Here is a 15810-nt window from a genome sequence, read left to right on the forward strand (position 1 = left end):
AAGATAACATATACATTTAGATTACTCCAGGAGTTTGCCTTTAAGAGAGAATTCATAGAGTTTTTGCATCAGTATATTTATTTGTTGTTGTCTTCTTTTGAATATTGCAGATTACCAGATAGAATAGGCAGCATTTTTGCTATGTTAGTATTTTATTGCTTTTTTCAGATTTCATGTTGTAATGTTACAGTATTTCACTATTGTCTGCATTACCATCACTTAATAAATTCGGAAAAGTTCATCAAAACACAGAAGTAACTTTCATTTTCACATTGGAAAGTTGTTTCCGTTTTCTATTCTGTGACTTGTGCCATTATCTTTATTACCTTTTAAATTCTTTGGTTTTAGGGGTAATACATTTCTAGTCTTTTAAAATCATTGCAAATGTGTTAAGTTCAGCTCTTGGACTCCTGCTGAGGGCCACAGTCCAACTCTAGACTTATTTATAAACTGTTTGTACATCTGAATCTACTCTGAGATTATATTAATGCCAAAAAGCAGTGATGTTTCCATTACGGGCTTAGTCCTGTGGAATAGAGATCCATACTTAAGCCTTAAAAACAACACTGATATGATTTACAACAGGCTGTTAAAGTGAGTGCCACTGTTGTCCTGAGGAAAACAACGTATATACAGGAAACTGAGAGTGAACTTTTCAATACAGACTTTTAAATACTCCTGGCAGCAAAGCACCAGAAGAAACTAAATATATTCTAAAGAAGCTACCTCTGGAAACACAGCAGAGAATTAAAGCTTCCACCTCCCAGGAGCCCAGTCTAGGTAGCTTTTACTTATTATCCAATATCCATAAACCGAGTAACCCAGGATGTACCACTGTTTCTGGTGTTAGTACCATCTTGGAGGGAGTTTCTGACTGCATGGACTCTGTCCTATTCCCATATACTATGGGAGCTAACTACTATTTGAAGGAGATCCTAGATTTCTTAAAGAAACTAGCTGCCATTGGCAAGCTTCTGGCTAATGCCATATTAGCTATCATAGGTGTTACACCTCTGCACACCAACATCCCCCATTAAGATGGATTACAAATCATAAAGGACATTATCCCTGACAAGAACACTGCTTCTGTTTCCATTACATTCTCTTGTTTTGTTCTTACAACCAGGTGTTTCAAATCTGGGGACTCTCTATACCTACAAACAAATGACATTGCCATCAACATACGCATGATGCCTTAATATGCCAGTATTTTTGTGATAGACATTGATAGACATTGCTAACCCCCCCATCCAGTAGGTAAATCTGTGGGGAGGGAAAGTGGGGGTAGATCGAGGCAGAGGGAGAAAAAAATTGGGGGCACACTTCCCCAGCAAGTAAGTCCCACCCATCTGGGGCCCCACTTAACTTACCCTGCTCCTGCCTCTGTGGCACTGTCCCTCACCATAGGGGCCTTAATATAGCCCTCACCCCTTCCCTCCCCCACGGACTGGCCTGCTGGGCTGGAAGACACATATGCATGCATGCAGGCACTCAGCCCCCCACCCCAGCCTTGGATCAACTCCAAGAGGCTCTGAGATCTGGTGGATCAAGATCCACTGGTTGGTGACCATTGCTCTAGAGAAATTCCACCAGGACTTTAGCAACTTCCACCCCTCCATCAAACTGATGCTGGAATACTTCTCCCAGCAAATTAATTTCTTGGACACCACTGTGAAATTTGGCAATGGTCATATCACCGCCACATTGTTTCAGAACCCAACTGAGTGCTACAGCTACTTCCCTAAGCACACCACTAGATCCATCTTCTATAGCCAAGTTCTATGTTACAACCATATCTGCTCTGATCCTACTGACCAGGATGTATACCTTAAGGACCTGGAGCAAAGATTACTACAATTGCAATACAATCCTAGAACTGTAGCCACTGAAATCAACAGAGCCAGACTCAAACCCCACTACAAAACCTGCTACAATACCAATCCTAAGCCAAGACCAACAGAATCTGAATAATTTTTGCTGTCATCTACAGCCCTGAGCTTGAACACTTCAGACACATCATTAAAGACCTCCAGTCCCTCCTGGAAAATGACAACCATCTCAAGGTAGCCACATGTACAAACCTGTCCTGACTTAGAGGTATCCCCCAAACTCGAACAGCATCTCTCCAGCAACAGACTGCCTAACTCCTCTTCTCACCAAGGCACCAGGTTTGCTCCAGACCCAGATTCCAGCTGTGTCCCCTCATCAACACAGATCGTATCATAACTGGACCCAAAAACATGGATTATAACATCTTAGGTTCATTTATCTGCACCTCTGTCATATGTGTCATCACCTACTTACAGTACCCCTCTGTTGTCTACATTGAACATATGGGATGATTTCTCTGTGTAAGAATGAACGAACAGTTGATTTGATGTCAGTACCAGAAAGACAGACAAGCCTTTGGCAGAGCACTTTAACCTTCCTGGCCATTCCACGTCTGACCTTACAGTGGCTGTTCAACAAAACTTTTTAAATGAATGGGACATTGCAGAACAAGAAATCATCCATAGACTGGATTGTGTTATGTATAGTTTAAAGATTAATCTGTTAAAGAAAGATGCATTTGATGTCATTTTTAACAGTACATCTCAGCACTGGTATGATTTCCTCTGGCAGGAAAAATATATAGATATATGCCTTTTTTGGGTAAGATTTATGTTCCCCAATGGTTTAACTGCTCTGTTTTTTCTCTCTCCTACCTACTTTCTCTCTCTCAGCAGTGCCCCTTCTTTTTTCCTCTGCTTTTCCCCTATGCTTTGTAGCTGCTTTCTATTTAGCAGCTTTGCTTTCTGAAGTCCCTTCACAGTATCTGATGAAATAATAACTCTGCTTGTGAAAACTCATATATCTCTGATTTACTTAATCCAAGGGTGCATATCCACCTTGTCTTCTGCCTGACTTCAGACTAACATGGCTAACTACCTCTCAAAGTTCAACTTCTGTCATGTGATATAACGTATCAAGTCAACAAGGGACAGGTTTTGCTCCAAGCAACAAAAACCTATTTATTCTACTGACCTTAAAGAAGGTTCTTTCCCTGATTAGTTTCTCCTTCCTCAAACCTGAGAACGGTTGAGTAAGGCTGCTACATAGAAGAGGCTTAGCTATAATGAAATTAAAATTGAAGTACTTGTAACTCTGTAAAGCTTTGTTTAAAGTTATGATTAGATAAGTTAAAAAAGATGTAAAGGGATGGGAATTTAGTTTGTCCCTTTAAAAAAATCTTAGCTTCCAGACTATATTTAGAGAAACTACCTTCAATTCCATAAGCATTGATTTCATTACTGGTTCATTTTCCATATGGTTTCCATTCTCTATATGATAAGGCATTCCATCTGCTCCTAAGAATTCAACAAATAGGATCTCTAAACTCATGACCCTTGTACATCAGGCTCATGGGTACCTAAACTTATGCAACTAAATGGTTCTTATAGATTTCATAGACATTAAGGCTGCAAGGGACCTCATAAGAGCATTGGGTCCAGCCCCCTAGCCAAGGGGCAGAAAGTCAGCTAGGGTCAAAGGATCCCAGCAAGATAAAAGTCTAAATGTTTCTTGAAAGTGTACAGAGTAGGTGCTTGCACCACTTCTGGGGGGAGTCTGTTTCAGGCCTTGTAAAGACAGTAAAGAAGTTTTTCCTTATGTCTAGCTCAAAACGGTCTTGCAGGAGTTTGTGACCATTGGACCTTGTCATGGCCTGGGGTGCTCTGGTGAACAGGTGTTCCCCCAGATCTTGATGCACACTCCTTATATATTTATAGGCTGCCACCAAATCACCCCTGAACCTTCACTTTTCCACAGTGAAGAGTCCCATAGCTTGTAGCCTCTCTTCATAAGGCCTGTTCTGTTGTCCTCTGATCATGTGCTTGGCTTTCCTCTGTACTCTTTCAAGCTTCTCCACATCCTTCCTAAATTGTGGAGCCCAGAATTGGATGCAGTATTCCAGCTGCGGCCTCACCAAGGTCTTGCTCAAGATGCATTGGTAGATGCAAGCCAGAGTTTTGTTTGCTTTGCCACCTATGTTATCACATTGGTGGCTCATATTCATCTTGTGGTCAAAGATGATCCCCAAGTCTCTTTCAGTCATGGTGCTAGTGAGTGTAGCATTGCCAAGCCTATAAGCGTGATGCAGGTTTTTGTTCCTGAGGTGGAGCACCTTGCATTTCTCCGTATTGAATGCCATCAGGTTTTCATCCTCCCACCTTGCAAGCCTATCGAGGTCGGTCTGGATCACCAGCCTATCAAGGTTGGACACTCTTCTCCAAAGTTTAGTGTTGTCAGCAAACTTGGCCAGTCCGCTTTTGACACCAGTGTCCAGACCATTTATGAAGACATTAAAGAGTACAGGTTCAAGAACGGAGCCTTGGGTGATGCCACTAGTCACTGAGTGCCATGTTGATTCAGTTCTGTCAACTACCACTCTCTGGGTCCGACCTTGGAGTCAGTTCCCCAGCCATCAGACTGTGGAGTAGTTGAGGCTGCAGTTGCCCAATTTTTCCATGAGGACATCTTGGGACACCAGTTCAAAGGGTTTTTTAAAGTTCAAATATATGACATTAACCTCTTCCCTTTTGTCCAGGTGATACATCACCTGGCCATAGAAGGTAATGAGACTGGTCAAGCAAGACCTACCCACAACAAACCTGTGCTGGCTATCCCTTAGAATGTTGTCTTCTGTTAGTCTGTCAAGAATAGTTTCTTTGATAATTTTTTTTCCAAAATCTTCCCAGGGATTGAGGTCAAACTGATTGGCCTATAGTTTCCCAGGTTTTCTTTCCTCCTTTTCTTGAACATGGGCGCCACACTGGCCCTCTTCCAACCTTTGGGTACTTTGCCTGAGCACCACGAGTTCTCAAATATCCTTGTCAGTGGCTGCGCTATGATGTCTGACTCTTGGGTGCAACCTATCCAGACCAGCTGATTTATGGGGGTCTAGCCTCTCAAGATGCTCCCTCACAAGATCCATGCCAATGCTGGGCATATATTCATCTGCACCCTGGTCATCCTGCATCATCTTCCGCAGAGTGGTCCCTTTGGGCTTTGGGTCCAAGGGATAGACTTTGCTTTCCTTTACGAAGGTGAACATACAGTAACTGTATTTCATAGTCCCTAGGAAAGATCCTAGTTAATCCCAGTTCTGAGATTAACCTTTATTAATGTTCACCTTTAATACTGTTACAATGAATGCCTTGATTCCAGCACAGAAAATCTGGAATATAAAAAAATTGATATAAATATTATATAATGCTTTAGAACAAGTTTTAAAATCGCCAGCAAATGTGTTTATGAATGCTCTGTTCACTTTACTTTGCAGCTTAAGATCTGTACTGAAACTTGCTTTCAGAGAAAGGTATTGGAGATGAGCTATTTTATTACATTAGCATTGATTTCTACCAATCTTCACAAAGTCAGTAGTTCAGCTGTGTTCTTTTACTGATTTTTTTTTGTATATGTAACCCAACACAGAGGTTAAAAATCTTCAGAATTATATTGGGATGTAATAGTTTAAAATGGATGGTTACTCATTTAGAATATGTCTTCTGGTTCTGTTTCTGGGCAGGTTTAGCCATCCAGCTGGAATTACATTAGGTCTTGAAAATGGATGCTGCGTCGCAACAATCCTTGACCAGTAGTGAATTTTTCAGGTATAGAGCTATGAATGCCTGACACTCGGCAGTGTTGATAGTTTATACAACCAGGCATTCAACAGTATTATGAATGATAAATCTATTTTTTCATCTAATTTTGCTCTACTGCTGTCTTCTCCTGAAATATTATCATCTGGTTGTTCCTAATTTTTTCCTTTACACATCTTTTTTTTATTCCTTACCAAGATTTTTATGCTCTTTAATGTCTCTTTATTTCTGGTATTTTACAAAAAAGGAAAAATTTTATAATTGTGCAAAAGTTTAACTGTGAATCTGGAAGGAACATAGTTAAAAGTCAGAGCTGTCCAACTTCTAGATACCCAGGGACTGCATACAGCACCGGCCACAAACCTGGTGTATGCATACCATTGGGGAAACCTGCTCTGGTCACACATGCAGCCCAGCCCCACCCCCTGGCAGGTGAGCAGCCCAGCTTATCCCCCTTCCCCACCACTGCCCCATGTACACAGGTTCCCTGCTCACAGTGCAGCTCCCCGTCCCGGTGAGTGAGCAAAGCAACTCCCCCTTGCCATGCACACAGTGGAATTCCCCCCTCTCTCCCCACCATCTGGCTGGAGCAGCCCAGCTCTACCTTGCTACATGCAGAGCCCAGCTCCCCACTGCACCATTTTCAACCCAGCTACCCCATGCCATGCTTGCAGTGCAGCTCCCCACTTACTGGGTCAGCAGCCCAGTCATCTCACCACATGTACAGTGGATCTCACCCAGCTACCCCTGCTGCATGTACAGTTCCCTCACTATGTACACAGTGTTGCTCCCACCAACACCATGTGGATCTCCCTTCCCTACTATGCACATTTAGCAGTTCAGCTCCTCCTCCATCCCCTTTCCAGCACATGCCCAGACAACACATCTGCACCACAGGTTGCCTGAGTTATCTCATTTCCTGCATGTGCAGCCTGCTCCTTCCTCCACCTATTTACATCATAGGCAGCCTGGTCCTCCTTTGTGTGTGGGGACAGGAACCAGGACCTGGAGGAGAAGCGGGAGCCTGGAGAACCCAATCACCACAGCTGCAAGAGCAATGGGTGGAGTGGCTGCCTGGTGAGAGCCTGTCAGCTGCTTGTTAACACCTTGTCGGTTGGCCTGCAGGCCACCAGCTAGACAGCCCTGGTTAAGAGTCATTCTGGACAAGGGCTATCTGGAACAAAACTTATGTCTGTCAAAATTACTCATGCAAATAGTAAAATATTTTGTATTTTATTTATTTTTTCATTTGGTATGGAATTAATTCAGCCAGATCCTCAACTTGTATAAACTTGAAGTCAGTAGAGCTTTGACGGTTTTCACAAGCTAAAGATTTGACCCATCATGTTTTATACTGCTACAATAATACATCATATACATATGCATATACATACACATTTTGTAGACATTCTCAAGACTGAGTGAACTTTTTTGAGGCCTTTTTGGCCAGACTCTAGGGGTGTGTCCAGACAAAGTTGGATGAGTTATATGCAGTGCCGCAGACCTGTCTGTGGCACCACACACATTGCACAGTCATGTGTTTCCTACTTTGCAGCATGGGGAGATCCCAGGGTCAAACAAACCCATGCCTAAGAAAAGTGGGGTGATGTACATAGCAGCAGCACATGCCACCCCAAACTCGCGCGTAGCATGGGCATTCCCCAGAGGCCAACTAACAGTGGTACAAGGTGTGCCACTACTACTTGTCCCTGGGGAAACACATGTTGCTGCTCATGGGGACATGTCCTAGGTGCTTAACTTTAAGCATGTAGGTAGTTCCCTTGACTTAAATGTAAGCATGAAAGTAGTTTCATTTTTGTAGCTGCTTAAATATCTTGACAAACTGGAGCCATAGTTTCTTGTAGGTATCATATCAGAGTTGGAACTTCAGTAGCAAATTAATTAGAGACACTATAGTGGCTTTCAAACCTATTCAGGAAGGGCATTTTATGCATAACATTCAGTATAGAAGTAGGTAGTGATAATTCTCAGACAAACAGGTAAATATCATGTTGAGTCTTGAAGCATTAGTCACGTGAAAGGAACAGCAGCTAACTAAAATTACTGACCAGGTGGTAAGACAATATTCTAATAAGGTTTAAGGCATATAGTGTAGGCATGTAGCTATTTTGACAGTAGGGGCATAATAAAGCTACATGATTTTATATTTTGAAATTAATATCCCCCTCTAAAATAATTTTATGATATTTTGATTCTGCCTTTGTTATGTGGCAGTATATTTAAAATACATTGCTTTTAGCAAAAATAAATATGCTGTGTTTACCTAGTTATTAACCTGTAGAGTTAGCCTTAACTCACATCTGTATGATCTTTCTTTTATGTTTACTTTGAAGTGTTCAACTACGCAGGTCAACAGGAGTTCCCTTATGACATTTTCTTTACTGAGGATACAGTCTAGCTCTGTATGGTTGGGGAAAGTTGAACAGCAGTTGAGTTAAATTGGGAATCAGCTTCCTGAATGGGATGTTAGTGTCTTGTTTTCCACAAAATATGTCAAATATAATGTACACATGGATAGCTCCTCATTTTTTTGTTGACAATACAGATATCCCTTTCTTGCTACATATCTGCCAGTAAAATTATTACAGACATGAGTATATATAACACATATCAGATGAGTAACATGTATGTGTGGTCACATGTGAATGAAAACAACATGTATTCCTGAAATGACCACAGAGTACTAGAGTTAAAGCTATAATATTTTATTTGCAAATGTTCATAAGTGTGGTTTATACTGGTATTCCTTGATTGTCAATTTTCTTTTAGATTTCCATAAAAAACAGGAATGTCTTTTACATTTTATAGTATTAGATAAAAGCCTGAAAATATTGCATATTTAAGCAGCCAAGCACCATTTTATTTTATCTCACCTAAAAACAGCCTATATATTAATTACACAATACAGTAAAATTCAAAATGTGTGCCAAATGCATGTGTCTCACTAAAGCCTCCTGCCAAAAGGTTCTTGTCTTGTCTGTCACAATATATTGGCATAAGATGCTACTGAGAGAGAATGCTTTAAACGTATGGGATACAGTCTAAAAATATCAAGAAAAATCTTGTTAACATTATTGCCTTGAATCTACTTGTATATATCTTTTCCTTTGACTTTCCCTTCATTATTAAACAGCCACCTTGAGCTGTTTTATTTGATCTGAAGCTGATGCTTGAGCAGTGGCAATGAATAGGGTATTGTAAAATTGCTTATAAGCGTGTTCATTATATTTTTATGGATAATCTAACGTGTAATATTTTAAGTATACATAAGCTCCTCAACAGGAAACTGTATACAGAAACAACATGGATCTTGCAATTTTATCAGGACAATGCAAGTAGATTTCAGCAAGGTTGGTTCCAACTCATCTGTGATAAATGAGAAGATAAGGCAATCAGTGCACACCATGACACTCTGTGCAGCTAGTTAGGCACACTTCAGAACTATTCAGGTGTGCTCACGAAGCTTATAAGTCTTACATGGGGGGTGTCTCAATATAAATACATCCTTCATGGTGGCCACTAGTAATGCAGGAGTTGCTTTTCCAAGACTTAACCCAGGTCAGATATAAATAATAGATATTAGGAGTTAGTTCTGATGGTGGGGCTGCATTTCAGGCTGTGTATTTCAGTTGGGTCAAAAGAATGCATTTTCTTTTTTTTTTTCCTTGTCTAGTTCCTGTGCTTGATAAATGCCTGCAAAATTCCTTCACACCTTTGCGTGGACCTGTTTGGGTCTCTAAGGGAGAAGGTTTCAGCCCCTCAGGAGCAAAGATGTATATCCAGGGAGTCCTATTGGCCTTGCACCATCGATTAAAGTCTGCAAAAAACTATTGCAAACAGGTGAGTTGTCCCACTCTTTAACAGAATGCTTTTTTGTTTTCATTTAAAAATGTACTGGTTGTATAAAAGAAATGATTGGCACTGTGTCATAAAGAAGTGTGGCATGTATTGCATGAACTTTGGTGCCTGTTAGGGAAACGAAATGCTTCGTCTATAATCTCAAAGGCAACAATAATGGAGCTAATTGCATCTGTCTTTTGGTGTGGGATGTCATACGTTTCATCTTTTCTTGCTGCACACTGTGCATAACTGATACATTCCTTATGTGGAGATTCTATATAAAAACAATCATTTTTCATTAAAAAATGAATAGCTTTTGATGCACCTATGATGTTTACTATGCAAACTTGTAGTTCTTCCCACCAGTATGCCTTAGTTGAAAAATGTTTTTGCTAAAAAAAAAAATCTAAACATTACTGAAGTTACTTTATGAAAAATAACAGAATTTTACAATTGCTAGGATAACCAGTAATATTTTAGTGACCATGCATTTGGAATTAAATAAATATATAAGACATATATTTTAATCTGGATACATACATGAATCTGGGATATAGCATGCATTATTTGATCTGTTGTAGTCTTAGACCTGATTAGTTCAAAGTGGCTTTATTTGTATACATGTGTGTTTATGGAGCAACATACAGATGTATTTATTACTTTTTAATCAGAAGGTTTTGCATGTTAATACTTTCGAATAAAAATGAAATTGCCAGAGTTATTAGAATAGTTAGGTGTGACATTTTTTGATTTATAAATCTGAGAGTAATCTTTAAAAGGTTAGCTGAATGATTTATGAAAAAAGTAGATGTGCAGGTTTCTCAGAAAAAATAATAATTATACATTAAACAGCCAGCTAGGAAACTCAGTTTCAAAATAATTTCAGGCCCCAGAGTTAAGAATGAATGCATCAGATAGATCATGTTATATCAGCCTGTGTAGGGAGGGGGAGGGGAGGTGGAAGCCAGGGTGTCAGTCACACTGTTTATACAGCACCTCCTGCTGCCAGATCCATACAGAGAAATGAGCATTGACTTTGGAAAATACCGTTCCTGTCTCAAGCTAATGGTGATCAAAAATAAGAACTCAAGTAAATAGAAACAATCAGTAAGGCTAAGAAAGGGCTTCTTTTAAAAGATAATTTATTTTATCAGCATAGTAAAAGAAGATGGTGAGCATCTTCATATTTTCTATTGATATTCCTCACTTATAAAACAATGCTGTCTGTCAAAAGGTATAAAAATAAAAATATATCAATATTACAGTGTTCTGATAAGATGATAATTAATCTTTAGAAAACATGAACATGAAATCTATCAAATATGAGACATTCAAGTATTTAACAAATATAGTCATAATCTTTAAAATAAAAAAGCAGGTAACAGCTTTGGGAGGTGGGGGGAAGCTCCTGAATAAGACCTGAAGAAAAACACTTTGTGGGTGGCTCTTTATTCTTCTTTAGAAAGAAAATATGGTGACACTACACTACATTAACCTGGGTTAATGATTTCTCCAATAATGGCCAAAAGTATCAGTTCGGGAAGAGTTTTAATAGAAGAAAAATAATTTTATTTTATTTGAAAGCAGCTCTGAAAACAAATGCATGTAGATACTGAAATAATTATATGTGGACCTAAGTGCCATATACCTTTTGCAGGTGTTTCATTGTTTAAGGAACATAATATGAACCGGTTAGAATTAGGAGTATTAATGTGACATTTAAAAAAATATAAAGAAAATCAAAATTGTTCTTATATACATTTCAAAATAACATTTGGAGTATCAAGAATAAAGCAATAACTTTAAACCTTATAAAATTATTACAATAATATTAGGTCTTTATTATTAAAATAATATTTGGTATCTCCTAAAACACTTTCAGTCTGTTGAAAGGAAACTGTATGCATTACCTGGATTAATATTTCTGTAGATAAAAGTAAGATTAAAGACTAAAATCCATTTTAAGCATATTTTCTTTCAAATTTTACTGTTTACTATCTTACTAGAATGTTTTTGTAAGTGAGATCCAATATAGGGTGTTTACAGAACTTAGCATGTGTATTTAGAGAGTATAGCATATAATTTTGCAATATTACTTTTCATTTTCTGTATTTTGTGTTATCAATAAGTTAAAAATAAGTTCAAACAGAGCTAAAATAAGTAAGTTCTGACATGGTAAATGAGGTTTAGGAAATTCAGTGAAAAGGCCTTCCTCCCATCCTGTTTGCCAAGGCATGACAGCACAACCCAACGATGTGATATTTCATGTAGTTTTCAGACTTATATAATATCTAGACATTCTGGCAGCCATAAATGATTCTTTTTTTGCTTTTTATTGATCTCAGTATTATGTTTTTTGTATTGTATTTGTATTTAGATTATCTTATGTTAAATAAAGAAAGAAAAAATGGAGAAAAATAATAGAAAAATATCCTTGACCTGCAATTATTGTGCTAGGATCACATCCTTTGCCCGTTGCGACAAAATAGCTCTTACAAATATTACTGGCTTGATAGTAAGGTGAGGTACTTCTATTACAATTTAACTGGATCTCTATTTCAGTGAGTACTATCATACTTCTATAAAAAATACATACTGTTTGGCCCCCAAGGCTACATATTGCAAATTGCACAGCTTCAAATCACCCTGTTGCTTCCTGCCCCAGAAGAGGCAGTGAATGCGAAAGAGTCAAACTTCTTAGACCACAAAGTCTGAGGTCACCTTACTGTATCTTTTGTACCATTTTAGGATGAATGTTGGTAATCTACAAATAACATTCCTTGAAAGTCAGGTAGGGTAGTATAAAGCAAGTAAAAGTAAGAAGGCACTTAAGATTTGAAGAAAGTTTCTAATATAGAGATAGCTCAAGAGAAAATAAATTAACAGTATTTTTTATACAATACATCATAACAGCTTGCTTTCTACTTTTTTTAAAATCTAGGCTCTCTTTTACTGTAATTATTTATATTGTCTCTGTGGACTCCAGTAACATCTTGCAAAATCTCACATTGAAAATCTAACACTCTCAGATACTGGCATTTTAATAGATGAACTTTTTGTAAAATATATGAAAAATGTTGAGCACGAGAGAGAGAGTTATTTTGTAAATAATTTTCAGATTGGGGCATAGTAACTATTATAGTATGTGTCTTGAAAAATGCTCTCTTAGTTTTTTTGTGAAAAATCTGGCTGACACCAAAATAGATTTAAATGGTAACATTTGTATTTTGTGTGAGATATGATGGCTATTAATTTTTTATTTAAAACACACAAAGACAAAGACTTGATGCACAGATAATTTTTTATTTAAAACACACAAAGACAAAGCCTTGACCAAAATTAAATTACTCAGAGCTATCCAAAAGGTTAAATTCATAAATACCAGTGGAAAAAAAACAATAAACGTGTGAGTATGAAATGTGGTTAACACTTTCAGTGATGGGAGATGTCCATCTCATTAGCATTCGTGATATGTAGTTGTGCTGTTGGTGGGGGTGTTGAAGCAGGAATGCCATTGTGCTGGGTTCCACTGTTTGGGGACAAACACTGCTGTGGAGGGAACGTGTGAAAAGGCCATAGTACTGTCAGTGAATGAGTAAGGCTGTGCTTTCTGTATGCTTCAAGCAGGGAAGCTGTCATTCACAGGCCTAGCACAGCTAAACAGAGGCCAAAACAGAAGACTCAAATACCTTTTAAAATGATATTAATTATTTTTAAACATTTTCTTCATTTACAGTCACATATTACATGAATTCTTGTCCTGTCTGTTGGTAAACAAACACAAAATGTATTTTGACTGATAAAGAGAAAAAGAAATAGCATTAGTACCACAAAATTAGATTCCTTAAGGTTCATCATTCAGAGGGCAGAGGTGTAAATATCTGAGAATCACAAGATGACCTAAAAAGCTCACAAATGTTCCTGAGTGTGTGCATGTTCCTGAGTGTGTGCTGCAATTTTACTTTGGAAGTTTGTAGTAAAATACGGCTATAATAATTTATGTATAACTTCACCTACAGTTCTATGGATTTCTGTCGTTGACTTATATTGCGTTTATGTACTCTGTTATTTATTTTTAACAATGGGAGGAGAGCATAATTATGCTATGAATTCATTAACTCTATCTCAAAATTACAGTAAATAGAAATTAATAATGTGAATCACTGCCAATTATATATGTTAAAGGAATGATGCAAGTATGAAAAATGTTGAAAGAAAAGCAAATGACAGACTAAAGCAGTTGAGTGATTCTACATTCACCATGAGAATACCAACAAGTGCTGCTGTGATCTGTGAACCTTTCTATTTTAAGCATGTGTTTAATGGGATTCATAATGCCACTATTTTAAATTGAATAAAGGTGGAACATAAATTATTAACCTCACTATGTTTTTTTACCATTTTATCTAGCAATTTACACTATTTTTAAAATTCTGAGATATACTTATAGCCTCTGTAATTCACAAGATGTTATCAGTTTTGTTGTATGGACCTATAAAAGCAGCACTGAATTAAAATGAGTAAAATATTTTAGTTATTACTACAAGAAGAGAACTAAGATTGAATTATTATTTTTAAAGCATTTGATTTGAAATTACTATCTTAGATATTGGTGCATGCTTACAAATTGTTTTTCATAAACTTCTTTGCTTATATTCGGTAACAACTACTTGATGTAACTATTTCTCAAGTTTTTAATGAGTTCAGTATGATTTTATATGCTAAGATTTCCAGTGAAATGGCTGTAATTACTTCTCAGTGAGTCTACAGGGCCTCAGTACTTCACATTATAAAAAGCAGAAAAATTAGTTATGATAGAATCATTTCTCTTGGGATTCTGAAGAAGTAAATACATTATTATTGTGTTTTTGTTTACTAAGTTTTGTATATAATTTTAGTGTAATTTTATGCATATACCAAAGCAAGATATTGTCAGAGTTGTTTTATCAAAATATACTCTGCACAGTAATACTGTTTTCCAAAAATTATATTCCATCCTGGCAAAAAGTTGTTGTTATAATTGCTAGATATTATTAAAAGAATAGTAAGGGCTCCATTGAAATGGTGAACAGCTGATTTCTAGTTTAAACAATATATCATCCAGTATAATAGTATTGAGATTTTTGTTGTCTTTTTTTAGGAATGTTCTTAAATTACATTTGAAAAGTGTATTTAAATCATTAAAAAAAAAGAAATTTTCTTGCACAGAAATGTTAAAAGTTCCCTCTATTTTATCCCCTCCTTGTCTAATTTTATTCATTACTCACATCTTTTTATCTCATTTTCTTTATGCCATACACAAAATAGGCCTTTTATCTAGGGACATGTACTGTTCAAGCTATAAAAGCCATATTAAAGTAAACTTTTTCAAACAGTAATATTTAGTATGATAAATGTAATATTCCAGGATATTTTTACATGTAAAAATATAAAAAATAGTAGTTCAGTAGTTTTGAAATTGAAAAAGAAACCTACTGTCTTGATAACTATGGTAACTGATTTTTAGTATGTTGTGTTGTTTATAAATTTGACTGATCGTTGAAATTTGTTCCCACAACCAGGCTGCATTCTAGTTGCCAGAAGTATTTTAAGAACCTTAAACTTGTGTCTTTTTCTAAGTGTCATGCCTTGAGCAGGCCTAACATCAGTTAAATGAAGTGAAAATTGCATTCTTGTCTTGATAGAGATGAAAATGGATTTCTGGTCATGAAATAGATGTAGTTGTCACTTTTTTAAAAAGGTGTCAGCAGTTTGCTTCAGCGAGTAAGGTGCCAATTCAGTATGACAGTAAACTTGTGATCTGAGCAATCAATAAAATGCTTCAATAACTTCTGCTTCATTACACTTATAATAAGAGGCTATAGATCTGTGGCACATAAAACGTTGATAAAGAGGATATGTAGGGACTGGCTGTGACATTTTGTCTTAGAAGTACAGTAAGTGCAATGTTGCCATCTAGAGTTTGTGCATAGGTAATTTTTCCAAAAAGCTACAGTGATAAAAGAAGCCTTGATATTGAAAGCTGTTTATTTTCAGCAGTTAGTGGCATCCTTGTATATGTATATACATAATGTATATGATGTGGATCAGGTATTTGTCTTGTCACAAAACTGTTTAGGTCAGGGAAAAATAAACCACTTTTGCTCTCTTTCCCTTCTTTTGAATAATGTATAATAAATGTGAAATATTTTTTTCTCAACTAGTATTATAATAGATTTAAAATTCAATTCTTATCTCAGTAGCTTTTCTTACAGGTTACATTTGATAAAGCAATGACATTATGATGATTTGACTTGATACCTATAAG

The 15810-nt window shown here is 37.1% G+C and overlaps 1 protein-coding gene across 1 annotated transcript in view; it reads left to right on the plus strand.

Annotated features, from left to right (window-relative positions):
* Nucleotides 1-15810, plus strand: part of DCDC1 (doublecortin domain containing 1) — a 500455-nt gene that overhangs the window by 101126 nt on the left and 383519 nt on the right. The window contains exon 9 of the mRNA XM_090034627.1: nt 9337-9503. Coding sequence (XP_089890753.1) covers nt 9337-9503 — 167 coding nt within the window. The remainder of the gene's footprint in view (nt 1-9336; nt 9504-15810) is intronic.

This window comes from Crocodylus siamensis, chromosome 2 (assembly GCF_052110815.1).
Source record: "Crocodylus siamensis isolate JL-2025a chromosome 2, ASM5211081v1, whole genome shotgun sequence".
Lineage (NCBI taxonomy): Eukaryota > Metazoa > Chordata > Crocodylia > Crocodylidae > Crocodylus > Crocodylus siamensis.